Source organism: Chelonia mydas, chromosome 26, assembly GCF_015237465.2.
Source record: "Chelonia mydas isolate rCheMyd1 chromosome 26, rCheMyd1.pri.v2, whole genome shotgun sequence".
NCBI lineage: Eukaryota > Metazoa > Chordata > Testudines > Cheloniidae > Chelonia > Chelonia mydas.
Genome location: NC_057859.1, coordinates 913256 through 940708, shown reverse-complemented (window position 1 = coordinate 940708; position 27453 = coordinate 913256). Strand labels below are relative to the sequence as shown.

Here is a 27453-nt window from a genome sequence, read left to right as displayed (position 1 = left end):
TGGACTGATCCACTATGGCAATTCCTGTGTTGCTAAGAAGCATCTTCAGACCTCGAGAGATTCTTCAGGAGTTTGCATAATCATAGTGACGGAATCACTATACTTCTACTCCTATAAAATTCTGCCTGGAAGCTGCCCTTACCAATAACTTATTCACTGTAAAACATGTTTAAAGCCATTTGGGAAGGAAATGCAACTCCTATATTAATTTAGGGCCTGGTTTTTTTAAACTTGTGCGTTACACACAGGAGTAGCCCTCTCTCCTGTGAGTGAGCAGCCAACTTAAAAATCAACGAGGCTACTGTACTCAGGTGAATAAGGACTTTCTGACGTTTGCAACTTTAAGTCCCCCAATATGGTGCATATATTACTAGAGAACCATTCAAATTCCTTATTAATATTTCCCGCTCCGTACATCACCAAAGATTAATGAATGATAGGTTTCTAAGTTTTCTGCTCTAGCTGACTATTTACTTGGACCAATCATATCCCCTATCTTCTCTTACTACACAGTCTTCAGCCATCTTGTGGCACCTAATTTTCAATACAATTTGTAACTTTACTATTCTGCAGTCTACATTAGCACAAGTCAGAGACACTGTATTTGTCACAGATATTCTCAAATACACCTCATTGTGGCTCAAGCTCCTTTCTAGTCTGTTGTACATTTATTTCTCTGTAGGGACATATGTGATTATACACACCCTGCTGCTTATTCTTTTTAAACGAATCCCTGATAATATGGATTCAAAGGGGATCATATCTTCTCTAGCACATGATTTACAGCTGTGGATTAGGCAAATATTGGAACCACATAGGATTTTATTATAGCACCAGATAGTCTCTGACAATAATAAGAGCCCAACAAATAGACATAACACACTGAAGTCCTTTCCTAAAATTGGAAATATTGCCTAAGTGGTTATTCTGGCCAAGAAAACAATGACATTGGACAGGGAGAGCAAGATTGCACCATTATTGGGATCCTGCTAGGATGTTACAGACACAGTGAGACGTGTTAAATGCACAGCTTTTTAGTGTAATTCTTCATCTCATGGGCAGCATCATGCTGAAGATGCTGATCAGATAACAATGCCTAGCATGCTAGCTAAAATGCTAACAAACAGATTTGTTTTCCACAATGCTGGAATTTTTAAATCAAGCCAATGTATTTACTAGAAATGGCAAGGTCTAATACAAAGGAAGAGTGATGTAAATATCATTTAGAGGCCTCATCCTGCCTTGATTTTCACCAGATACTTTAAGAGTCATTGCTAGTGGACATAGTGTCCTGGACAAATACTTGTGTGTCCTCTATTACTCCGTGCTGCTTCTCCTCTTGAGGAAGCAGACAGTGGACTGGAATGCAAACTCTACTTCTCTACCTATGCTTTAGGCTTGAGATGCTCACATTCCTAGCAGTGTGTAATCCCCCATTTGCTAATCTCTCATAATGATAAGTTTATTGTGCAGAAATATTCAATATATAACCATTTTTTTAAAAACCCTTCATTTCAAATTTAATCCAGCCAAGAATTTTGCCACACGCAGTCTGCAGCAATATTGTACATTTAGCTGCTACTGTGTATGCACCAAATGATTCCAAGATCCATTACTCCTCGTTATTTAGTGTGTTCACTTGTATGCATGTAACCGTATAATTTCAGACATTCATTTAGCATGGTTGCATTGCACAAAGGTAATTGCAGCGCAAGACAACCACCATTTTTACACATAAAAATTCAGTGTCGGTGATGTCACATAACTCATCCTCCTGTAAAAGCTTCCCAAGTACTTGTCGATGATACGGGCAGTCATGCTGGAAAGGATACTGCTTGATTTATTCTGCAGTCTAGTTCCATAAAGATGAATCTCACTTATGTTTTCAAAATTTGTTCCTCCACCTGCCAACCCTCATGCTGAGCCTAAGTTCTACACTTTGAAGTGTTTTGGAAGGTCCTCCTGGACTATAATAGGTTACTTCTCTGTTCTTGAAGTAATGAGTAAGTCTTCCTGTGAACCTGATGAATTACATATTCAAGCTGTTTGTGCACATAAATCCAGCTATTCCCTGTGATTATCAGGTGCTCCTAACAGTTTTCTGCTACTTTTAAGATCTGAGCAATAATGCCAGGAGAGTGCTGTTTATGTAAAGCTGGGGAGAAATACTGTCTCTTTGGAAGGAAGGGTCGCAATCAGCTTACTGATTGTCACTGAAAACAGATGCTGTTGCACAGCAGGAGGACGAGTGCTCAAGAACGTCAAGCATACGACCGATCAGATGTTTTTATGTAAAGTCAAAAGTAAAACTTCCTAAACCAGTAGGTGGAACCCAAAGGTGAAATTCACCTCTCTGTAGAGGGTCAGCACAGAACCTATGCACCATTTAAGTTGCCTTAATGCCCTGGTAAATTCAATTGTACATCCATAATTTGTTCCAGATTCCACCGTGGCCATTCCTGAGTCTCTTCACTTAGATTACCTTCATTAATAATAATACTGCAAGAACATGGCATATAAAATCCAGTGGAAACTGTTTACACAGACAGCACGGACCCAAATACTGAAAATGTGTTTCATATCAGTTATTTGCACATTCCTTAATAGGCAAAAATTAAAATTTTACTCTGTTTTTTTGCCAGCAACTAAGGAATCCAATGATAAAGCCCTTGTGGACAAAACTGTGAGTCATACATTGCTTGGAGAAATTTCTACTTTTCTCTCTCCAAAGCAGTAAACTTGAACCTGATTTTAACACGGGCTGAGGATTTTGTTCATTTTCATCAATTTTAATTTCATGCCATAAAAAGCTTGTCACCAAATTTGTACGATGACCTTTGATTAGCAAAAGTAGTTTATCAACAGACGCATCAATGACAGGTTTCAGGGTAGCAGCCGTGTTAGTCTGTATCCGCAAAAAGAAAAGGAGGACTTGTAGCACCTTAGAGACTTTGTTAGTCTTTAGCAGACTCATCAATGTTGAGTGAGCTTCCAGGTGAGGTGCACTGGCTGTGTAGCTCAAAAAATGGATATTAGATCAGCATCTGTATGCACTATAAAGGATTCTTTGCTAGCTGGCATTTGAGATTAAAATCAGGAGTCATGTACTGAAACTATCATGAGGCACCATGCTGGATTTCAACAAAATGCTAAACTATTGTTAAGCAAGGGAAAGGCTTACAAGGAATGATAAGGATCAAAAAGATCAATGTAACCAGCTCAGAAACAACACACTTCCCCAATCAGCTAAGCACAGTTGGCCAAATCCCTAGCTGGAATAAATTAGTTCAACTGAAATAGTGTACCAATAATTACATTGGTACAGACCAATTCACGGAGGCACCTCACTTTCCATCAGCTGAGGATCTGGCTCAGTGGTAGCATATTAGTTGCACTGTTGCATCTTTTGTCTGTTACCAAGGCACCTCTAGCCAGCAGGAACACAGCAATTTACAGGGATTCCATTTTAGCCTCTTGACCAATATATGCTGGCTAGTACATTATAGTCTATATATCAATGTGTCATATCAATAAAATGTATTCTCTGCAGCATATATACATTAGTATGCATGAAGCAGAAAAGCTGGCCTGTATCTTTACTTATCCCATTCTCTTATGCTAAATATCCCATAACACCTTGCATTAAATGAAGTAAGCTTTGGCTTAAATAGATAGGAAAGTTGTCAGGTTTTATCATAACAGCAGGCAGGGAATTATTCTCACAGGCCAGTACTGGAATGTCCCAAAGGAAGAGGACAAGACATAGGATTGTTCTACCCTAGTACAGGCCTACAAGGTGCCTTCACACTTGGTATCTGGAGTGCAGCAGACATTCAGAATAAAGAGATAAGGGGTACACCACGGTATCAGCAAAACAAAGCAGAAAGCTGATTGGTTAAACTCTAGTTTCGGATGACAGCATGTACCTTTTACGGGTAAACAGGTAGGGTATAAAAAGATGGCTTTAGGGTTGTAACGGTTGGAGCACACCTTCTATGTGAGGTGAATGTAACAATGCTGTATGAGACAGGCTCCCAGAGACTGGTACCAGAGAGAACCTTTTTCCTGTACTACACTGTTATTGACTTAAAGCAATAAACCTGACAGATCCTGATTATTTGGTCTCTTTTTACTATATTTCATAAGGAACCAAAGTGTGGTTGCATACACACGGAGATAATTAATCCCTTCTTTGCTTGACTAGAATATAACAGTGCAAAAAAGCATCACTCATGGCATACGGCATCAGCAGCCCTTTTCGTGACAGCATCCACGAAGCTAAGTGAGAACGATACAATTCCTGCAGTGGGGAGAGAGGCTGCAAAATCTCTGAACTAACATATGTATTCAGACCGACTTTCACATTTAAAATATTAAAAAGTGTGAAATTAAAGGAATATGGCAAAGAAATAAAATTAGCTCTGGATAATCTAGAAAATGGAACATCTTAAAACAGAGAATAAAGGACAACAGTTAACAGAACTGCAGGACACAAGATCAAAATTAATGATATTCTGGCTGACTTATGCTTATATGCCAGCCTAAAAGGGTGACGTTGTAAAATACAGGTCTTCTAATCAACTGAGGTCTGGACAAAGTGACGTAGAATCCAGTATTAGCAAGGAAGGCCTTTTTGCCGCTCAAACAGAGACGTGCTCACATCAGTAAGAGCAGCACAAGTTGGGAGTTTTTGTGCTAGTCCCCAAAAGCTGGGTTTAAATAATACTAAGACTGTGACCCAAACTGACAGTGGCGAGGAAATCCCAGTCAAGGCTGATCCTGATCCTTTGATTTTTACTCTATGCACTGAGCTGGATCTAAGAAGTGCGGCTCGAACACCAAGGCTAAACAAAATTTTTCATTTCACATCCAATTTTTCGTTGAAAAATCAGTTTTCCACAAAAAAATTGTAACGAAATTGTTTTGTTCAAAGTTTTTTTTATGGAAGAAAAGTTGCATTTTTCAGCTAGCTCTACACAGGGGTCACATTTGGTTTAAATTATTTACAGACATATATCTGCTTAAAGAGAGAAGGTGTCATTAACTGTGTCACAAATTCAGCGTTAGGTGCCTTCAGACACCAGCTGACTTTTATGCTTAGGCTCATGCAGAATGTTCATGGCTAGATTTCAAAAGAGCTCAGCATTTATCAGGTGCATGATGGATACTGAGCTTTTCTGAAGATCTGGCTCTCATTTTGGTGCCTAAATGGAAGCTGGGATCTTTTGAAACTCTTACTTTAAATCTGCCATGAGCTGCCAGCTGCTAAGGCCATGGCATTGCATAATTGGCAGCATGACTATCTATCTGACCTGGGTATCTGAGCATTTTTGCACAAGACATCCTAATAAAAACCAAAACTCTAATGCACCAATATCCCCACCAAGTACAAGTGCGCTGCTAATACTGACATGTGACAAAGGAGGACTCTTATCTACCAAGATGTGCAAACCTCAAATGCCAAAAGACATGCCACCTGTTTTCAAACCTGTTGGCTTTTCCTGCCCTAACTCTTTGCCAGAGAGCACAGGTGTCGGAGCATCGGCATAGAGCTTCACAGGATTGGTGAAGACAATTGGAATAGATGGGATTTGGAAAAGGCAAAATGGTTTCTAAAGGGAAGTGAGCCCAGTTTGATAGTGGTTTTTGTTTCAGTTATACAGGTGAGAAGTAATGAGTTAGAATTAGGAAGAACTTAAAGATTAGTGTTCTTTCTGCACTTGTGTTTACCTTTGCACTATCATAACACATCAGAGTTCCCCTCCATGAAACCTGACATGTATTCATATAAAATTGAATACACGCCTATATGCTGCAAATAAAATATTAATGACTTTATTTATTAATGTCATTCTGCATAAAGTGCATTAAAACACATTCCACAGGAACACTTGTTAAATTCTTTTTCACTAAATGAAAGTGACAGCATAGAACCAAAAGTACTTATACTGCATATAGCGAAATTATAGGCTGAGGACACACAATAAATCCAACTCTGCCCTAATTTTTCAAGATATATCTGCATCTAATCACTATTGGTTTTTGTTGCTATGGGAATATAGGAGAGTTTTCCAGTGATGACATTCCTGCATAGCCATCTCCATTCTGAAGTCTAGAGACCAGACACACCAAATAGCACCATATTTTATTCTAAAGAACCACTGTTGTAATTGCCTTTTTGAGGCAGTATCCCATCACCTCTCCTTGTGCCTTTGCATTCCTCCTCCATGAGGAAGCTGAATGGTCTCTGGCAGAAAGCTCCTGTTCCAAGGTGCTAGCTATAGAATTCCATTTTCCCAGCACAAGAAATTCAAGACCATCTCTGAATTTACGTCCCCATTTTTTCTATTTAAAAAAAATAAATAAAATCAGGGTTTTTACTGCTTGCCAGTCAGAGAAATCCAAAGGAAAGACCAGAACAGATGGGTGTCTAGGGAGCACATGGACAGCTGTACTGGTTCTGGTGCACTATGGCATCTGGTGGTGTTAGTTGTTAGTCTGCCTGAACTTTTAAAAAACTTGAATTGGGAAGTTCTCACTCCCAGCAGCCTAGACCTCTTGGTACACTGGTATTAGAGCACATTGGCACAGCAGTCCCATCCGGAGCTGTTTGGCTGTTCTTCTGGGATGCTGGACCCTACTGAGCAGTTTCCTAAATTGTGTTTGAGACTTGTGTGGACCTTTCGCAAGACCTCAGCTGAGGCTCTTCTTGCAGACCTTATGGGCAGGGTTAAATAATTTCCCAGAACTGTGCTAAGCATTCTCATTGGGAAACAACCTATTCCCTCAAAGGTAAAATAAATAAGGAATTGGTAACAGTGGGCTAGAGAGACAATTCTGCCTGATTTCATGCTTTACAGAAATCTCATTTTCTTTTTTAGTATCTAGGTCTGGTATCATACCAAGTGAGATATATAGGCAGCTAATTTGTCATTGTAACAGAAGTTAAGGTTATAAATACCGACAAGATAAAGTCTTTATATTAAATTATTAGCTCACTCTCTCCATTCAAAGTATACACAGGACATAGCAAAGGAAAAGATGCACAACTCACACAGTTTTCAGAGTAACAGCCGTGTTAGTCTGTATTCGCAAAAAGAAAAGGAGTACTTGTGGCACCTTAGAGACTAACCAATTTATTTGAGCATGAGCTTTCGTGAGCTACAGCTCACTTCATCAAATGCATACTGTGGAAACTCACACAGTGAAACACAGACCTTTCACAAACTGGACCAGCCTTCAAAGTGACAGGATTTTGACATATACTTTCAGCTCATTGCTAGCAATAAGCAGAACCCATAATTAAATTGCCCATAAAAACCCTTTCAAAGACCTGTCAATTTCTCTGCATGGCCTTTGCCCATGCAGTGGCCACCTACTTTATAGGAGGAACAAGAGAGATCAGTGAGAAAAAATGCCAAATGAGAAGCAAAACTGGTGAAAGGTGACCTGATGGAGCAGAAAGCAATTTGTTTTATGCTTGGTGCAGTTTGGGGAAAGTTTAAAACGGCCAAACTGGAACTCAATATACCTAATGCAGCAGCTTACATTCACTATTGTTGAATAGTCTCATATGTTGGACAGGAAGATTCCAAACTTTATACTCTTGTTATTATATTTGTAAACAGTGGAACCATAAAGGGATACAAAACAGTGTTAGCTGTCTCCATTGCAGTTCAATCAGGGTCAGACTGGCATGCAAATCGTGCTCAGCGATGTCAACATTGATTGTGCCTTAGCACATAACAGGAAAGACTACAAGAAGGTTGTTGTTACCAACCACGAAGTGACGTCCTAGCACCAATCCCAGCTCCCTATCCTGACACGGGGAGCTGATGCAAAACTCTATGGACCTCTTCACTGGCTTTTGTGCACTCTATTACAGAATACTGCTCACCTGTTTAAGCACATAGCTCCCACACATCACTTGTCAATCTCAACTTAACATAGTCATGTGGATTCTTACTGATGCAGTAAAACCAGGGCCACAACCATAGCTTCCCATACTGGCGCATATCCACCCATCTCACATGCATCATGACACAAGACTTTTTCAGATTTTCCATCGTATTTGTCCTGGAAGGCCTTTTTCCCCACATGAAGACCTAAATAACATACTGACTCAAATCCAGAAAAACCTTTATTTGCTTGCAGCAAAGAACTCAAAACTCAATAGCGAGCAAGGTGGAAGGATGCCAACATGCCGAACACACACCTCATTAAGGGAGAGGAAAGTGCTTTTAATTTCTCTCTTCCATGGTATGTTTTCCGATTCAATGCATGGAATGGGACCCGCCTCACTCTCCCCCGATCTCCTCTCACTTCTTTTCCTTAGTTTTTCTGGGTCACAACTGGAAGACAGGATAAACCACTAGCTGTGCTAAGATCGCACACCAACCTCTGGAAGCACCCGCTGCAACGTATAGGTAATTCGAGTGACCGAAATCTTCTCTCAAGTTTGCAGGAAGATAACCTGCTCAGACAGATAAAGTCCTCATACACGCAGAAAAACTGGTATGCTACTTCACATATGGCTAAACATAACCAGGGCTGCAAACAGCACTCAAATGCAGCAAATCATTAGGGGAAAAACAAAAATCCATAAAAAGAAAAGGAGTATTAGTGGCACCTTAGAGACTAACTAATTTATTTGAGCATGAGCTTTCGTGAGCTACAACTCACTTCATCTGATGCTTCATCGGAGCTGTAGCTCACGAAAGCTTATGCTCAAATAAATTGGTTAGTCTCTAAGGTGCCACAAGTCCTCCTTTCCTTTTTGCGGATACAGACTAACACGGCTGCTACTCTGAAACAAAAATCCATGTTCTTGTAGTGCTCATGGAAAGAACATTACAAAGGTTTGAAGCTTGTCACAAGGTAGAAAAGGCAGTCAGATGACAGCATTAGCTTTTTTGGACCTGCTGACTATCAGAGCTGGCGCTTATGAAGAGATCGAGTTGGCACGTCTGACACCGGTGTGGGACACTTTAGGCAGACACTGGGCTGGATTCTAATCTGAGACATGTGAACATCCATTCCTGAACAACATGAAAAGCTTCCTCTGCTCAGGCAAAGCATCGGATTTCCAGGGCTATGCAGTCATGATCCCACATACCTCAGATTAGAGCTGAGCACAGAGAGTAGAGAAATAATGCCATTTAGGAGGCTTTTTTATGTGTTTGTTTATTTATTACTTTGGAAAAGAAAATAAGACTTCAAAGTTTCAGAACAAACACTTGGCCAACAAAAAAAAAGAAAAGTTGAAGCTTTAGCTTTCTATAAATCTCATTTGTCCGGAGCTACAGCTCCACATTTATTTTTCCAAATACAGGTTCATATTTAGCAATATACATTTTATTATAACCATTATCAGAAAATCAAGATTGCTGGAATTTTGTACTTCAAGCTACACTGCTCACCAATACTATAAAATGCATCAAACATTAGGTTCCCAGTGTAGTCAAAACAGAATTAATATTTAAAACATGATGTTGCAAGCCACCTGGGATCACTTGAAATGGAATGAGTTTACCATCCAGTGAATACTGAGAAAATAGAACCTATAGGGAATGGAGAGCATGGGAGAGTACAGTCTGCAAGCTTATTGACAAATACAAAAATATGAGAGAGAGTAAACTGGGCAATTTCGCACTGATTAAAGCAAGTTACAATCCAGAGGTCTGCCTTCATCTCTTTTTCTGTCTAACAGAAGACACCGTTAGCTTCCCAGCTAACAACATGGAGGAAAAGGTCCTGCAGTCAGCCTTTAATTAAAAAAAAAAAAAAAAAAGTGAAAAAGACCATTTTCTGGCTACACCGTTATTCTGAGCGTCGGGGCACATTTTGTAGAACAAACAGTCTTAAATCCCTTCCATCTGCATCAGGACAGGGCATTAACGCTGATACCGAATTTGCATCTCTGAAGAAGGAGCCAGATAAAGTGAATGTGGCCCATCAGCCAGACACGTAATTATTTAGAAGTCGAAGTAAATGATGTATATATCCCTAAAACCCAGTGAAAGATTCTGCACTTTCCTTTTAGGAAGTAGGACATGAGCTCTTTAGTTTACCCAGAACAATAGGCGTTTTCAATCAAGCCACACAAAGAGCCTTGGAGAGCTGCATAAGTCTAACCTGATGCAGCTTTTCCGTATGAGATGCAGAAGCGCAGACACAGGAATGGAAGGATGCTTTTCCCTATCTGCGCTGCCAGCACTCTTCAGAGGATTTGTCTGATGGCTTTTAGCCACAGACACAGTTCTAGGCTGACAGCCTCAAGTATCTAAATAGAATAAATCACTTGGCTTCACTTCTCCTTGCCGAGGGGAAACTGTGAGTCCATGAGGCTGTCACTTCCTACCAGCGTACCTGCAACCTAGATTCAGAGCTATCCTTCTGCCTCCAAAAGTTTCTTTGAACTTCTCAAACAGGGACTTCATCCTGGGACAAAGGCTAGAGTCCTGGCAGACAAGACCGCTGAGAGTGCCAACCACCGGCATGGACAACCAGCAGCTAAGAAATCCTCATGAGCAAGAGCAGTGAGAATGCCACAACAGCAGGGTGGGTTTGTCTCCAAAGAGCTCAGGCCCTCACCAGCATTCTTTTGCCAACTTCACAATCTGAGGGCAGTACTAGCCCGCACCGCAGCACAGTGCAGTATTTGCTGAGTCGCTGATCCAAACACAGGTGTTTTGCAGCCTTTGCCACTATCTGTAGCAGCTCTGACATGTTATTCCTAGGAAGGACATTGCAGTCCCTGCAGTGCTGCTTTGTACTCACTGGACTGTTATGCATTCAGTGTAATTTCTGCAAAGACTGGGTGATTTTATGCCCAGTAGCTCAACACTTACTACTTATGCATAGTAGGAGCTCAGCTGTAAAATCTCATGTTTCAGGGCATAAACTGATCACTGCAGGGGTCAGGAAGGAGTCCTTTTTCCCCAACTATAGCAACACTCAGCTGGTCCAGGGAATTATGGAGAGTGACAGATAACTCAGGTGTCTAAATACAGAATAGGTACAATTTTCAAAAGCCCCTAAATGACTTCGGAAGCCATCTCCCTCTGAAGCACGAAGTGTTTGCCACTTCCACAGGCAAAATATGAAACTTAGCAGGCAGGTCAGTGATCTGATCCATTATGGAAAGTCCTACATTCCAGCGATTTTACAGAGCTGGGGATGTCCGTAGAAAGAGTGGGGTAATAATCAAGAATGGGCCTTTTTTCTATCCATGCATACATATATACATGCATGCCTGCAGCCCTTCTTTTCATGTTCTAGAGCGTGAGGTCTGAGAAGGGAATTTATAAACAATTCTCCTCTTTTGAAAGAGGACTTTGTTAATACAATACCAGTGGAGAAAACATGTTATAAGTGGATTCTGACATTTTCAGCAACAAAAGATTAATCCAGTTTACTAGGATGGCTGTTGTTGGCTTAATTGCTAGCAGTATCTGGTACACCTGGTTGGGAATTTTTTATCAAAATATTTTTTTCATCAAAAATGCTGATTCCCTTGCAAGAAAGTGTTGGTTTTGATGAATTTTCTGTTTTGAAACCATTTTTGAAATGAAACATTTGAAATTGTTGAAACATCCCATTTCAACATTTTCAAAAAGGAAAAATATTTTTTTCAGGTGAAAATGACTGTTTAGAAATTAAGTTAAATTTAATTTATACTTAAATTTAAAAAGGTCAAAATCTAAAACAAAATGTTTTAAAATTACTGTTTGGATTGATCCAATCTAAAGTTTTTCTGGATTTTCAGTTTGAGATTGACCTTTTGTCCCAAATTGGGACAGGAAACATTTAAAATTTTGAAAATTCTTGTAGTATGAGAAAACAAACAAATCTCTGCAGTACTATGTGGATATTGGGGATAGCAAGGCCCAACGGGGATACTAGAAGGGAGCAAATTTTAATTCTCTAAATTTCCGTCCTGCACTTCGGAAGAGAAAAACATTCTGCCTCATTTTTATTTCAAGCTCGTGTGTGAGCTATGGGCATTTCCAAAAAGTGGCTGTGAAATCCTTGGACTCTTCGCAGCTATTCCACTTCACTGAACGCAGCACAAGAAGCTGCAAATGTAAACAGGGCCGAGAGCTCTTGCTGAAGTCCACCCTGCGAGTTATGCAGGAATTAAACTCTGTGCTTGTTCTGGACAGGGACTGACAAATTGGGACAAAACACCTGCCCCTGGCAAACATCAACCAACATACAAACAATTGCCAAATTCTAATTTATTATGGGCACCATTTCCTCCTGCAGGAGAGACATGTGACCACAAAACTAACTGCACCTAGCCATGTAACTACTGTGACAGGGTCGGGCCAGATGGCTATAGGAGAGTAATAGAAGGCAGATATATTAGCCCCAGGCTAAGTAGGTCCCTTTTCCCTGGGTAAGGTAAGAGGGAAGGTTCCAGAACAATCAGGAACCTTCTGGAGACAATTAAGACAGGCTGATTAGAACACCTGCAACCAATCAAGAAGCTGCTAGAATCAATTAAGGCAGGCTAATCACGGCACCTGGGTTTTAAAAACGAGCTCACTTCAGTTTGTGCTGTGCGTGTGAGGAGCTGGGAGCAAGAGGCACTAGGAGCTGAGGGTGAGAACACGGACTGTTGGAGGACTGAGGTGTACAAGCATTATCAGACACCAGGAGGAAGGTCCTATGGTGAGGATAAAGAAGGAGTTGGGAGGAGGCCATGGGGAAGTAGCCCAGGGAGTTGTAGCTGTCGCACAGCTGTTCCAGGAGGCACTCTAGACAGCTGCATTCCACAGGGCCCTGGGCTGGAACCCGGAGTAGAGGGCAGGCCCGGGTTCCCCCCAAATCCTCCCAACTCCTGGTCAGACACAGGAGGAGTCAACCTGGACTGTGGGTTCAGAAAAACGGCCAAGCTGAGGGCTGCTGTGAAGCTCCAAGGCGAGCAAATCTGCCGATAAGCACGAGACCCAACAAGGCAGAGCAGGAACTTTGTCACACTACCCAACAAGTAGGTGAAGGTGGGAGGACAAATGCAATAACTCAGGTGTCTAAATACAGAATAGGTACAATTTTCAAAAGCTCCTAAATGATTTCGGAGGCCAAGACTCACTGAAAGTTACTAGGACTAGGGATCCTAAGGCGCTAAGTCACTTTTGAAATTGGGGATTTAGGTGATTAAATAACTTAGGTGCTTTTGAAAAACTGATTCATTGTATTAATAATGGTAATTCTGATGTATTAATAATATTAATTTTGTTTGTTCCACAAAAATTAACTGTGGATGATACAAAGTTAGAATCTGGATTCACACCCAATCTCCCCAAAGCTCAAGGAGATCTGAGGTTTTGATTCAAGAGCAGCTCTAACCAAAACAGAACGCAGACTTACTGGAATGGGCTTGAGTCTCAATTTCTCTGAATGAGCGTAAATCAGGAATAATTCCACGGAAGCTAAATTACACTGGCATTAATACGGTTTTAAGATCAGAACCAAGCCCTGTATCCTTTTCCAATAACTCCTAAAATCAACCAATCTGTTCTGATTGTGATGTGGATTCAAATGATGTTCTGCAATTATTATACCAGCTAAACAGATCTGTTCCCCACTGGATTGAGTCTATAAATGGAAATCACAGACAGGAACTGAAAGTTACGATTAGCAAATGAGGAATTTCTGTTTGTGGTTAGACCCTTTGGGTGTTATGATCATATGTCATGTTTATTAAATAGTATGTCAAGCCTCTGACATGTAGAAAATGATGTGAAATCACTTGAAATTACATGATTGCTGAATGCCTGAGAGAATAATGAATAGTGAATAACATGCCTCATGTGTGAGCAGCCACTAATGTTAAACAAATGTCATCTCTTTTCCGTTCAGAAGATTGTGAAATACTAATTTCACAAGAGAAAGAATTGCAACAAAAACTATGTTTAATAGCAACAACAGTGCAATTTTACCCAACCAAAATAAGGGAATTAAACAGTAAAATGATCATGTTACTGGAGGAGGCTTGGAGCAGGGTCTTATCCTAAGAGTGCATAGGCTTTGCTTAACATCATGGTCCTGACTGCACACATTTTTTAGATGAAAAAAGAAAAGGAGTACTTGTGGAACCTTAGAGACTAACCAATTTATTTGAGCATGAGCTTTCGTGAGCTACAGCTCACTTCATCAAGCTCATGCTCAAATAAATTGGTTAGTCTCTAAGGTGCCACAAGTACTCCTTTTCTTTTTGCGAATACAGACTAACACGGCTGTTACTCTGAAACCTGTCATTTTTTAGATGAAATCTCTGATAACATTTCTGTTAGCAGATTGCTAGAAGATGGCCAGAAGTGAGCTTTTAAATGAACTGGGCGGATTGACTTGGATGGTATATGGAAGTTTACGTCAATATTGGACCAGATTCTCCTGGCCAGCTATTCTATGCTCAGTGCAAGTCCAGAGAAATGAGCAAAGCACTGCTCCCCACTCTCGGAGAGAACGGACACCAGCCCAATCCCAAAATCCAGGTGGAGCAGCCTTTAGCCCACTCTAACATACACCAGGTAAAAGTGGGAGGAGTCACCTGGATTGAAGAATGGGCCAATAATATCCCCTTTTCTCCTGCACCAGGAGCCAGCAAAGGCCTGGTGGAGGAGCTACCACAATGGCCCTGTACTTTTGGAGCCTTCTCTGAGGCAAGGGAATCCTTCTGGGGCCACTGAAGCTGCAGAACTGGGTCCATTAGCTGCACATTCAGGAGAGGCATGGCATTTTCTCCTCCAAAATGAAAAGTCTGATCACTGAAAATAGGAAAAAGTACCCCTCAAAATGTCCAGTACTAGCAGCAAGGTGCCCTCTCTTCCTCTCTCACAGAAGTCTGCGTGCATCTGTGTACACATGTTTATGTTTCCTTCTCTCCTATAAATTGCACTGTCCATTAATGCATGATTTACTGATACCAGATTATCTGCAAATCCAAAATATGTCATGGAGTTCAGAACAGCAGAACATTTTCAGAAACACAGTATGGACCAGTAGGTACCTTAAACTCCTTCATTTCTAACTCCCCTAGACAATAACTACATGAATAAAACATTCCACAATTGATTTATTTACTGCTACTAATGTTCCCATCCACACATGAGTTCAGCACAGTTCAAGGTAGTAAGCACTTCCGTATCACTGTCCCAGTTTATTCTTCACTGCACATGTTCAGCAGGGGGCAGTGAGGCAGCCTATGAATCATATTTATGGTATTGTGAGCCACACTGGCTCTCCCTGTGTAGCACACACAGAACCTGAGAAAGCAGAGGTTTTATCTGAAGCTTAGAAATTCATAATCTACGGTTTGTCTATTAGTTATTGAAGGGAGATTTTTAAATTTGTTAGTCTCTAAGGTGCCACACAAGTACTCCTTTTCTTTTTGCGAATACAGACTAACACAGCTGCTACTCTGAAACCTGAAGGGAGATAGTAATTTCCTTCAAAGGAACAAAACTGAAAATGATATGGAATGTCCTGCTGCGAAACCAAATCCCTGCGTTGGTTTGAAAATCTCAACTAGTACCTCTTCCTTTGTCTATTTCAATTTATTATTCCTGTAGACACATATTGGGCCATATTACGTCAAAATGAAACTTGTGCCTTAAAAGGAGCTCCATAGTTTTCCCTTTTTAGGCATTTTCACACTATAATGATATAGTCTTCTCAGCATTTGGGCCACATCCTCCATTGGGGTAAATTGGCACAGCTCTAGTAAATGAAGCTACACTGATTTACACCAACAGAGAATCTGAGTCAAACTCTCATACATATTTATGCAGAGTATTTATCAAGCACAGGACAGTGAAAGGAGGATCAGAGACAACTTGTTGTCTTTCATAACCAATTATAGTTAAGCCCTGAGCGTGTTGCTACTAAGCAAGAATTTCCAGGTGAGGCTCACACCTTTGACTGATGCAAAGGTAAGACTCAAGGTCAATGTTGAGAGCTAATAGCTTTACATGGGCTGCTGAGCAAGTCACTTTCAGCTACCAAATGGGGACAGCCCTTTTGTCTTTTATTTAAAAGACAGGCCATTCAAACACTAAAGAATTTAGAGGTCAAGTCATTAAGATGTGTATTTCTGTAAGAGCTGAAGTGCTGATAACTCAGGCTGAGGCAGCAAAGAACATTTGCTCTCTAAGCAAACATCAGACATAAAAGAGACAGGTTGTGACTTGTCTCCTTTGGTGCCCTGACATGGTCTGATGCTGTGCATGCTGTTTAAGCAAGTGGAGCAGGGTCAAGGAAGGTCCATTAGCTGATCATAGAGAGTTGCCTAGCATACCTTCTGAGAGAAGGCAAGAAACCTCCACAAAACAGTCACAACACATCGAATGTGATACGTGTTATGCTCATTTTACAAATGCCTCAATGGAGGCACAGGACGTCCTTTGCCCAAGGCTACACAGCAAGTCAGTGGCAGAAATGGGAATAGACCCCTGGAGTCCAACTCCCAGTCACACTGCACCAAGTACTAGACTATCGTTCTCTCTGTAACGTGGCTCCTAGAAGAGTGATCCTGTGTTTGCCAGGGAATTGCGACATACACTGACCTCTAAGATCCTCCTTCTTTGAAAGAGGAACAAGATATCCTAAAGGACCAACTTCTGAATGATGCTGCGATGACTGCAGAGTGTTATCCCACAGAAAGGTATGCAGGTTGTCACCCTATTTGCCTTATCGACCACAAAAACAAGAAAAAGGAAGGCTCCTTATAACCTGAATGAAATAATGTATATACTTGTTACTGTGTTTTTGAATATTGTCTCAGGGGTTGTGGTTTTAAAGGTGTAACTGAGCCTGGTGGAAGGCCTGAGTTAATGTTTTACAATTTTTAAAAATTAGTATTCATCTTAGTGAGCTGTGCTGATTTTAAAACATGTATTTACTGTATTGTGTGCTATGCCTTAAGGCTCAGACACTACATTAATAACGGTTTCAGAGTAGCAGCCGTGTTAGTCTGTATCCGCAAAAAGAAAAGGAGTACTTGTGGCACCTTAGAGACTAACCAGTTTATTTGAGCATAAGCTTTCGTGAGCTACAGCCCACTTCATCGGATGCATGCATGTATCTCACGAAAGCTTATGCTCAAATAAATTTGTTAGTCTCTAAGGTGCCACAAGCACTCCTTGTTCTTTTTACATTAATAAACTATCCTAGAAAAAGGAAAGTCATGAAGAGCTGCATATGAGCAGCATGAGCCAAACACTGCATCCTTTTCTTCTATAACCAGACAAGACTGGAATCTGCTAACTGCTAAGAGAAATGACTAAGGTGAACAGAGAGACACTAGGCTGCAAACACATTACAACCTACAGAGGATGAATCTTCCTTCTCAAAGCACAGATTCTTTATGTTCAAGACAGGCTCTTACCTTTCAACTCTCCTAGATCCAAGGTCTTCCCTAGTTGTTCTAATAAGTCGGCCCTGGCTGCGTTCTTTTTGTGCTTTTTGCCATCATAATGTTGTTGTGCCATCATGGGGTTATTGAACCAGGCTGCACAGAGCTGGCAGTACCTGTCTGAGTCTCTTCTTTGGTGAGGTGAAGACACCACAGGAGAACTATCCGCATGCGGCTGCTTTAGTGAACTCAGAGTGGTTTCTGTAAAAGAAAACAATCAGACATGGAGTCTTCCCAGCCCAACCACTATTCATACCATACCAGAACCTTGAATAGACAGGCCCCACGTTTGACACAAAGAAGAATTAGCAGCGGTTAGCACCTTCCATTGCAAAGACTGCTGCTCTACATATTTTGAATGGTATGGCTTAGAAATCTACCATCTCCCTTAAAACAGAAATGTTAGTGTGCTTAGGTAGCATGAAACTATTCCTCAATTATTTGCATTTACACCAGCTCAGGAAGTAAAGCTTCTTTTAGTTATAGTTACATGCTTTATTATTAAACTTTACCTGTTAACATTTTCTTGTTAAAACTGCTACTTATAATATAAACATACTGGTGAAGAATAATCAAAAATAATAATCAAAGAGCATAACCTTATGTATGGACATTACATGTATAAAACCAAACATTTCTCAGGGTAGGAAAACTGTTAGATTTATAATCATCTGAACATTCTTGTTTTCAGTTTGTTTGTTTTTAGAAAAGAATAGGAAAAAAAAAACAGAAGAATTTTAAAATGCCACAGATAAAGACCGTATTCAGTAGTCAATCCCCTCGCTCAAATATCTTAATACACTATTAATAGGTGCCACCAACATTTAAACCTTCTGGTTTAGCCCCTCAGTCCTCTTCAAAGTCACCAGAAGGCTCTAGCAGTCTACTTCTTAAAAAGTGATCCTGATTCAAAAGGATTCAAAAGAAAAATGGATCATTAGTCATAATGCAAAACAAGAGCCGCATGTGTTTGCTGTGATCTCTCTGCTGAATAAAGTACAGCTGATAAAAGAAAAATTAATTTATAATAAAAAGGTAAAAATTGTGATGCTATTGGAATACCAGAATACACACTTATTAGTACTTAATTGGCACACTTAGCTCATGTGGTTTTCCATTTTTAGATTTTAAATAAAATGTTTAATATCAAAATAATTACTTAAAACTATGCTTTCAGGAAATATGCTTCTTGGGATAAGAGTAGGAAAATTTGCACTCTAAAAATCAGTTTGAGATCTCTTCTGATCCAAAGGTTTCACCGCTATTGTAGCTCAGCTCTAATGAAATTGCAGCTGGAGGGACTGACAAAGTGATGAAAGAACTTCATTATTTGATTCTGCAAAGTTCCTCAGTGAGCAAAATAACGATAGATTTAGGCACATAATTATGACCTGAACCCTCTGTGATCTCCCCCATGGTTCAAGAGTGTTAATACAAGTTACAAATCTTCAGCTGACCGGCATATGAAAGGATCTCTATTAGCTTTCATTAAGGAAATTGTATCTTGCCTCTAATGTTACTTATGACCTTATCAGTTTTCAGGGTTTTTGTAAGAGTCTATTGTTTTTTATTGGCAATGGCAAAGCTATTGGATTTTCACTGCCTGAATTACAGTTGGTTCTGAAACATAGTTCTCCTACTTCCTAAGCCCTGATCGGGGAACCATTTAGGAAGAGAAAAATATCCTAGACTGATACCTCATATGTGCTGGCAAGATTGATACACTACAGAGTATTAACAAAATGAGCTCCTTTGGGTATTAGTTAACAAAATTATTATATAATTGACTCTTCTGTGGAGACATTTATTCTCCTCTTTGTATTGGCTAATGGACTTTCCACTTACCCTGGTTGAATTTATTTCATCCACAAAGTGACGGTGTTGTCTATTCACTGTATAGCTATTGGTTTGAGAGTAGCAGCCGTGTTAGTCTGTATCCGCAAAAAGAAAAGGAGGACTTGTGGCACCTTAGAGACTAACCAATTTATTTGAGCATAAGCTTTCGTGAGCTACAGCTCACTTCATCAGATGCTTCATCAGAGCTGTAGCTCACAAAAGCTTATGCTCAAATAAATTGGTTAGTCTCTAAGGTGCCACAAGCACTCCTTTTCTTTTTGTATAGCTGTTGTTTCACTGGTATAGTTAGAAACAAAAAGAAGAGCAGTTCTGCTAAATAATTCTGTCTCCCGTTCCCACATCCATTGCTTGCCTTAGACTGTACGCCCTTTGGGGCAAAGCCCGTGTGCTTGAAGACTGCCTAGCACAATGGAGCCCTAATCCTGACTGCGGCTTTTAGGTGCTTCTCCAGTACAAATAATAAGTAGGAACCCTAGCTACCCTTACTCTCAAGCTAATGCAGCTCACTGATTTTACTCTGTGTTGTTATTGTTCCTTCCCCACATTTTATCCATTCACACTGCCACTGCGCGAGGGACTGTGTGCGGGGGGCTCAGAGCGGGACTTGGGACTGGCTGGGGTAAATCCACCCCAACCCCACTCCCGGTAGGTTGTGAAGGAGTCTGCAGCCCAGAGCAGTCTCCTGATGGGGAGCTGCCAGCAGGGCCACTTGTTTGGCACAACAGCCCCAGGCAAATTCCCCAATTCTCTGCTGGGACGGGAGCCCACGTCACTGGGGAGAGCTCTGGGCGCTCTAGGGAGAAATCCTGAGGTAAAATCCTGGGGCAAGGCACCATCCTGGAACAGGCTGTGCCACAAGAGGGCTCCTGCCTCACTGCCCCCTTCACTCACCCACGAAAAGGAGCATGGTCTCGCTGTAGCACACGCAAAGCCTTTTATTCACATGATACGCCACAGTCTGCGGATGCCTCCTGGTAAACGCACATCCTCCCAAAGCCGAACAAGGTTACAGCAGCTCCTCACTCCCATGCCAAGGTCACCCACCCGAGAGCCATTAGCCAGCTCTTTCTGAGCCAGGTCCAGGGCCCCTCTCCAGGCCCCCACCCTGATCGTGCCAAGACCCACTTCTCTCCCACAAGCGTTCTCCAGTAGCCCCAGTCAGGTCTCCTCACCTAGGAGTCCTCCTACCTGTTGCACTGTCTATTCAGGACCACAGCCCTCCATTGCTGAAAGGGGGCACCCTGGCCACCCTGCCTGAGAGTCCTAGCTCTGCTCCTAGGATCCTCCTGCCTCCTCAACTCCCCTTGCTTCTGGGCCCTGCTTACACTGACCAGGCTGGTCCTTTCCCGGTTTCCTGGGAGCCTCTGCACAAGCCTTCCTCACTCCCCACAACTTGGCAGGATTCCCCAGCTCCAGCCAGCCCTCCCAACACCTTTCCACAGAAGACATCACGAGCAGTTCGGTTACTGGGCACCTTCAGCTTTTGTCCCTCCAGCACCTCCCTGCTGTCCTCCCTCTCTCGCCCTGTTCTCAGACAACTCTCGCCCACCCCTTCCTGCAGCGCTCAGTCTCTCCTTTATATGGCCCAGCTGCCTTCTCTGAAGCACATTTGGGAGGCAGCTAATCAGCCACAGATGCACCAGACCCTGCTCCCACTTAAAGGGGCCAGTCACCCTGTGACAGGGACACATCCTCTCCACAGCCCACGCAGGGAGCTGATGGGCCAGTCTGCCAGCTCCTGTCTCAACTATGCCCCTGAGCAGACAAAGATTCCCTCCCTATTCCTGTGCTGCCCAGACGTCTGGTTTGGATGGGAGCCAGCAGAGAGGGACCATGCAGAGAGACCCTCAGTATCCATGTCTCACCCTTCAAAGTCCTTCACTTTCGAGTGGCTTGGCTAAGACCACATAAGGAAATAGTGTCACACCCACACCTACTCACCCACCCACCACGGGGTTACAATCACAGAGCTTGGCACACACAGAGAGCTTCATACATGGCTTTGTGTCAGTCACGGAGCAAAGCCTTTGGATACGACAGCCCGAGTGTCCCCCTCCGACCACATCCCATCACATGCTGCACTTTTATTTGCGTCTCTAATAATGGTGTTAGAAACAGGAAAGCTGTCCGAGACTGATCTCCATTTCCTGGTCCCTGTCATATGGGTTACTAAGATCACACAGCCTCCGTCTCACAGCAGGTGTCAGGGCAGCGGCCACTGACTCCAGTAACTACTGTTAGTGTCCTGTCCATCAGCAAACAGAGGGGGGTTACATACACAAGTGTAACTGAACTTCATGACTCTCACTCAGAGGTAAAAAGAAAAGGAGTACTCGTGGCACCTTAGAGACTAACCAATTTACAGCTCACTTCATCGGATGCATTCCTTTATGTGGCCCAGCTGCCTTCTCTGAAGCACATGGAATGCATCCGATGAAGTGAGCTGTAGCTCACGAAAGCTTATGCTCAGATAAATTGGTTAGTCTCTAAGGTGCCACAAGTCCGCCTTTTCTTTTTGCAAATACAGACTAACACGGCTGCTACTCTGAAACCTGTCATTCAGAGGTGATGTTTTAGTTGCTTCTGGCAGCTCTTCCTAGGCGAGAGCTTTCTGCATGTCACCAGGAGCCTCGTCTTGGTCTCCAATTCAGAGGGTGCAGAATTCTCTGTGCAAAAGCTAATAATTCCCAGCTTTGTAAACACAGTCATGTAGTTAGTTGTTTAATATCCAATATTTATGCCCACCTTCATTTGCATCTAAATTAGCTGAGGATATATGACGTTTCCCAACCCACCCACCCACGCTTTGCATGGACTGGGCACATATGCCCCCCTAAGCCTTGCTGGAGGCATGCCATACTACACACACTGTACTGTTCCGTACATTTCTTGCTAACTCCGTACATACAGTGCTGAGATGTTTCCAGCTCAGGTCCCAGACACTTTGGTGCTTTCTCCCACAGAAATATAGTATCGAGCTCTGCTCTCTCTTTTGAGCCTCACACAGTTTTTATTATGCAAGTAAAGGACAAAATTACTTCTCCAAAAGAACTCACATGCAGCAGGCAGTGCTCAGGAGAGGCCAGATGGCATTTTCCTCATAAAATCACTTGTTTCTCAACAAATAAAAGCAATCTGTCTAAAAATTCAGTGCCTTGCATTCCAAAAGGACAAATAAACCTGTATAGGCACTGAACACAATCCAGATAAATGGCAGGAAAACAGTATGTGATCATGTAATTCAAGACTGCTTTGTAATGCACGCACACAAGAGGGCAGAGTTAAGGCCGCGAAGTGAAGCAATCAAAAATCAGGAAATGGGTTGCCTAATATGCTTAAGATTCTTTTAATGCAGTATTTTTGTGTGGAATTTTAATTAAATGAAGTGTAGCTTTCCTTGTGTATTATTGCCAATTCTAATAGTTTACCAGCTCACAATCCTCCCCTACTCTTAATAATCAGTGTCAACTACTGTCCAATGCCTTGAACATAGAATCAGAGAACTGGAAGGGACCTCTAGAGATCATCTAGTCCAGTCCCCCGCACTCAAGGCAGGACTAAGTATTATATAGAACATCCCTGACGGTGTTTGTCCAACGTGCTCTTAAAAATCCCCAATGATGGAGATTCCACCACCTCCCTGGGCAATTTATTCCAGTGCTTAACCACTCTGACAGTTAGGAAGTTTTTCCTCATGTCCAACCTAAACCGCCCTTGCTGCAATTTAAGCCCATTGCTTCTTGTCCTGTCCTCAGAGGTTAAGAACAATTGTCTCTCTCCTCCTTGTAACAACCTTTTATGTACTTGAAAATGGTCCCCTCTCAGTCTTCTCTTCTCCAGACTAAAGAAACCCAATTTTTTCAATCTTCCCTCATAGGTCATGTTTTCTAGGCCTTTAATCATTTTTGTTGCTCTTCTCTGGACTTTTTCCAATTTGTCCACATCTTTCCTGAAATGTGGCACCCAGAGCTGGACACAATACTCCAGCTGACGCCTTATCAGCACGGAGTACAGCAGAAGAATTACTTCCATGTATAGCCTTAATTAAGTGCTAAGTACACGCTGGCCCTGCCTGCAGGGAAGCAGGTGCAGTTTGGAAAACCTGCTGCTCCCCATTCACTGGAACTCCTCCTTACTGCATTGTGCAAAGTTCAGGTAAAAAGTACTCCCTGTACAAATTGCTCTGTCTACTTACTGTACTCACACACTATATATTCCACTAAAACCCTGATTATTCGTGGTATGTCCCAATCAAGGAGAATGGACTAAATGACACACAAGGCTAACCCAAAAGCAGAAGCCCATTCAGTTTTACACCATTTGATGTTCGATGCTCGCCAGTGCAGAAGGTGGTGTGTGCACGTCTCAAAGATTCCAGGCTGTGTGGCTATAAATTGCGGTGTCTGGGTGATTATTCCAATTCGGCCAAATCTTGGAGAGGTGTTTCATGCTTTCCCCACTCTAGCCCCATACACACACTGTATCGGGAGAGTTGTTAGTGATTGACTTTTTTTTTTTTTTTTTAAAGGGGAGTGCAAGTCTAAAACCTTCACCCATAAAATTAACCTCTATAGACTTATAAGATGAAATCTTTCTATTCTTATCTTTATTTTTGACCGCTGGGATTATCCGCAATAACTGTAGAAGCATTTGGGCATCTGGCACTTTATAATAAATAGTTATTACATGTCGAGATCCAGGAGTTAGAGTTATGAGGTATATTGGACATGCTCCTTGCCTAGGCCCCAGCTATAAAGTTAAATACGTTGGCTCCTTTGGCCAGGTTTGTCCTTGTTTATATGTTAGCTGCTGCCTTGAGGGGACTGGGGTGGCATTAGTTCACATAGCTGGTGGTGTCCTCAGGATTTATGTCTGCTCCACACTAAAGAATTATGACTGGAGCATACTATTCCCTTTGCTGCTGTGTTAGCTAAATGGGAGAGTGAACTCCAGATTGCATGTCAGAGCCTGTCTCTCAAACTCTTCCTTCACTGATTCGCAGCGCATGCCAGTCAAAACATAATTAATGGGGAGTGGGCATTAGTGGGACTCGAATTTAGGCCTCTGTCTTTTCCATGAAGTGATCTTAGTAGTTAGGGATAAAGCAGCAATCACGCTCCCTCAAGCCACCAGGTATTCTGTGCTACCAAAGCCCATAATCTCCATGGTATTAAGAGTTTAGTGTGGAATGTTCTACTCATTCCAAGAGCCTGTTGGCTGCATCAGATGTGGAAGGAAAAGTTGTGAAGCCCGAGGGATTTCCCTCTGTGCTGCATTTTTAATAGCGCTTTGTTTCTGTGTGAAGGGAGCGTACTGAGCTACCAAACCAGAACTCCTCTCGTTCACTAGTGGTAGTGTTTTACCCTAGTCTGTGCTCACTTTGCATAGGTGTTCATGATTTCACCAGGTACATAGTGGTGAAGCATTAGTCCTCCTCTTAGTGATGCATTTGTAATGCAAAATCTATTTTTGTATTGTTGCGTCACTTAGACCTAGTTTACAACTACAGCTAGGCCTGAACTATTGCCATATTTAACCAACAATTAATGAAACACATCCCCTATCTACTGGAACTCAGGATCTTCCTGAACAGAAATAAATGACAGCTGACTTCACTCCAAATGGGAATTTATCTTTTTAACGTACAGTACCTTCTAGCCAGAAACAGGACAAAATGTCATTCCCTCAGTAGCAACATGAAAATAATTAACCCTAGCAAAAACTTCCTTCCTTTGACTCTGGTTCTACTGGTGCAACGTGTTATGTAGCTTATAACAGTCTGTCTTGCATTGTTTTTTGGTATTGGAGGGGCGTGAGGCAACATTTACAGTTAAACACTTCAGCACACTGGTGATGGACAACTGTTTCACTTATTTCTTGTGTACAATGCTTTCTAATCATAGGACTACTTACAAAGGCACTGAACTCCGCACCCTATCCAAGAGGAACTCAGGATAACAATACTAAGAAATTAACCACTCAGCTGCCCCATTACAAAAGGGAATTATGGAAATATAGTTTCCCTCAGAAAAGAAGAAATTCCACAGATAAGGTTGACACTGAGAGCCTGTCTTCACTAATCGCTCCAGTGCTGCCGTACCATGCCGACGGAAGAGCTTCTCCCATTAGCCTAGTCAATCCACCTCCCGGAGAGGCAGTAGCTATGTCAGCGGGAGAAGCTCTCCCATCAACATGGTGCTATCTGAGCGGGGGGGAGGGGGGGGTTAGGTCGGTTATAACTACGTTGCCCAGGGGTGTGGATTTTTCACATCCCTGACCAACGTATTTATACTGCTATAGGTCTGTAGCGTAGGCTTGGCCTGACGGTACCATGGATTTATAGTCACAACCAAATTCTGAGAGTTATTTTATTCCATCACTTTTAACAGATCTGAGACTGAAAACCTGAATCAGGCACCAATGGAGTGAAATGCCAAGGAAATTCTGTTCACGGCGGTTCCTGATGGGAGCGGAGTGCAGATTACTGCATCTCTAAAAATATGACAGGTTTCAGAGTAACAGCCGTGTTAGTCTGTATTCGTAAAAAGAAAAGGAGTACTTGTGGCACCTTAGAGACTAACCAGTTTATTTGAGCATGAGCTTTCGTGAGCTACAGCTCACTTCATCGGATGCATAGCATATCGTGGAAACTGCAGAAGACATTATATACACACAGAGACCATGAAACAAAACTTGCTCCCACCCCACTCCCCCGCTGGCAACAGCTTATCTAAAGTGATCCTCAAGTAGAGCCATTTCCAGCACAAATCCAGGTTTTCTCACCCTCCCCCCCCCCACACACACACACATACAAACTCACTCTCCTGCTGGCAACAGCCCATCCCCCTTTGAAACCCCTCTTTATAATGCGCATGATAATCAAGGTGGGTCACCTCCAGCACTAATCCAGGTTTTCTCACACACCCCCCTTTTCCAAAAACCACACACACAAACTCATTCTCCTGCTGGCAACAGCTCATCTTACAATGTGCACAGCAATAATCCAAGTTTAACCAGAACGTCTTGGGGGGGGGGTTGCAGGAAAAAAACAAGGGGAGACAGGCTACCTTGCATAATGACTTAGCCACTCCCAGTCTCTATTCAAGCCCAAATTAATAGTATCCAATTTGCAAATGAATTCCAATTCAGCAGTTTCTCGCTGGAGTCTGGATTTGAAGTTTTTTTGCTTTAAGATAGCGACCCTCATGTCTGTGATTGCGTGACCAGAGAGATTGAAGTGTTCTCCGACTGGTTTATGAATGTTATAATTCTTGACATCTGATTTGTGTCCATTTATTCTTTTACGTAGAGACTGTCCAGTTTGACCAATGTACATGGCAGAGGGGCATTGCTGGCACATGATGGCATATATCACATTGGTGGATGTGCAGGTGAACGAGCCTCTGATAGTGTGGCTGATGTTGTTAGGCCCTGTGATGGTGTCCCCTGAATAGATATGTGGGCACAGTTGGCAACGGGCTTTGTTGCAAGGATAGGTTCCTGGGCTAGTGGTTCTGTTGTGTGGTATGTGGTTGTTGGTGAGTATTCGCTTCAGGTTGGGGGGCTGTCTGTAGGCAAGGACTGGCCTTTCTCCCAAGATTTGTGAGAGTGTTGGGTCATCCTTCAGGATAGGTTGTAGATCCTTAATAATGCGTTGGAGGGGTTTTAGTTGGGAGCTGAAGGTGACGGCTAGTGGCGTTCTGTTATTTTCTTTGTTAGGCCTGTCCTGTAGTAGGTGACTTCTGGGAACTCTTCTGGCTCTATCAATCTGTTTCTTCACTTCCGCAGGTGGGTATTGTAGTTGTAAGAATGCTTGATAGAGATCTTGTAGGTGTTTGTCTCTGTCTGAGGGGTTGGAGCAAATGCGGTTGTATCGCAGAGCTTGGCTGTAGACGATGGATCGTGTGGTGTGGTCAGGGTGAAAGCTGGAGGCATGTAGGTAGGAATAGCGGTCAGTAGGTTTCCGGTATAGGGTGGTGTTGATGTGACCATCGTTTATTAGCACTGTAGTGTCCAGGAAGTGGATCTCTTGTGTGGACTGGACCAGGCTGAGGTTGATGGTGGGATGGAAATTGTTGAAATCATGGTGGAATTCCTCAAGGGCTTCTTTTCCATGGGTCCAGATGATGAAGATGTCATCAATATAGCGCAAGTAAAGTAGGGGCGTTAGGGGACGA

The 27453-nt window shown here is 42.2% G+C and overlaps 1 protein-coding gene across 17 annotated transcripts in view; it reads right to left on the bottom strand.

Annotated features, from left to right (window-relative positions):
* Positions 1 to 27453, bottom strand: part of ZMAT4 (zinc finger matrin-type 4) — a 241404-nt gene that overhangs the window by 26776 nt on the left and 187175 nt on the right. For all 17 annotated transcript variants that reach the window (XR_006287567.1, XR_006287569.1, XR_006287568.1 and 14 more), the window contains one exon: positions 17393 to 17620. Coding sequence is in view for 14 of the 17 variants with exons in the window: in XM_043536401.1 (XP_043392336.1) it covers positions 17393 to 17620 (228 nt within the window). In the remaining 3 variants the exon portion in view is untranslated. The remainder of the gene's footprint in view (positions 1 to 17392; positions 17621 to 27453) is intronic.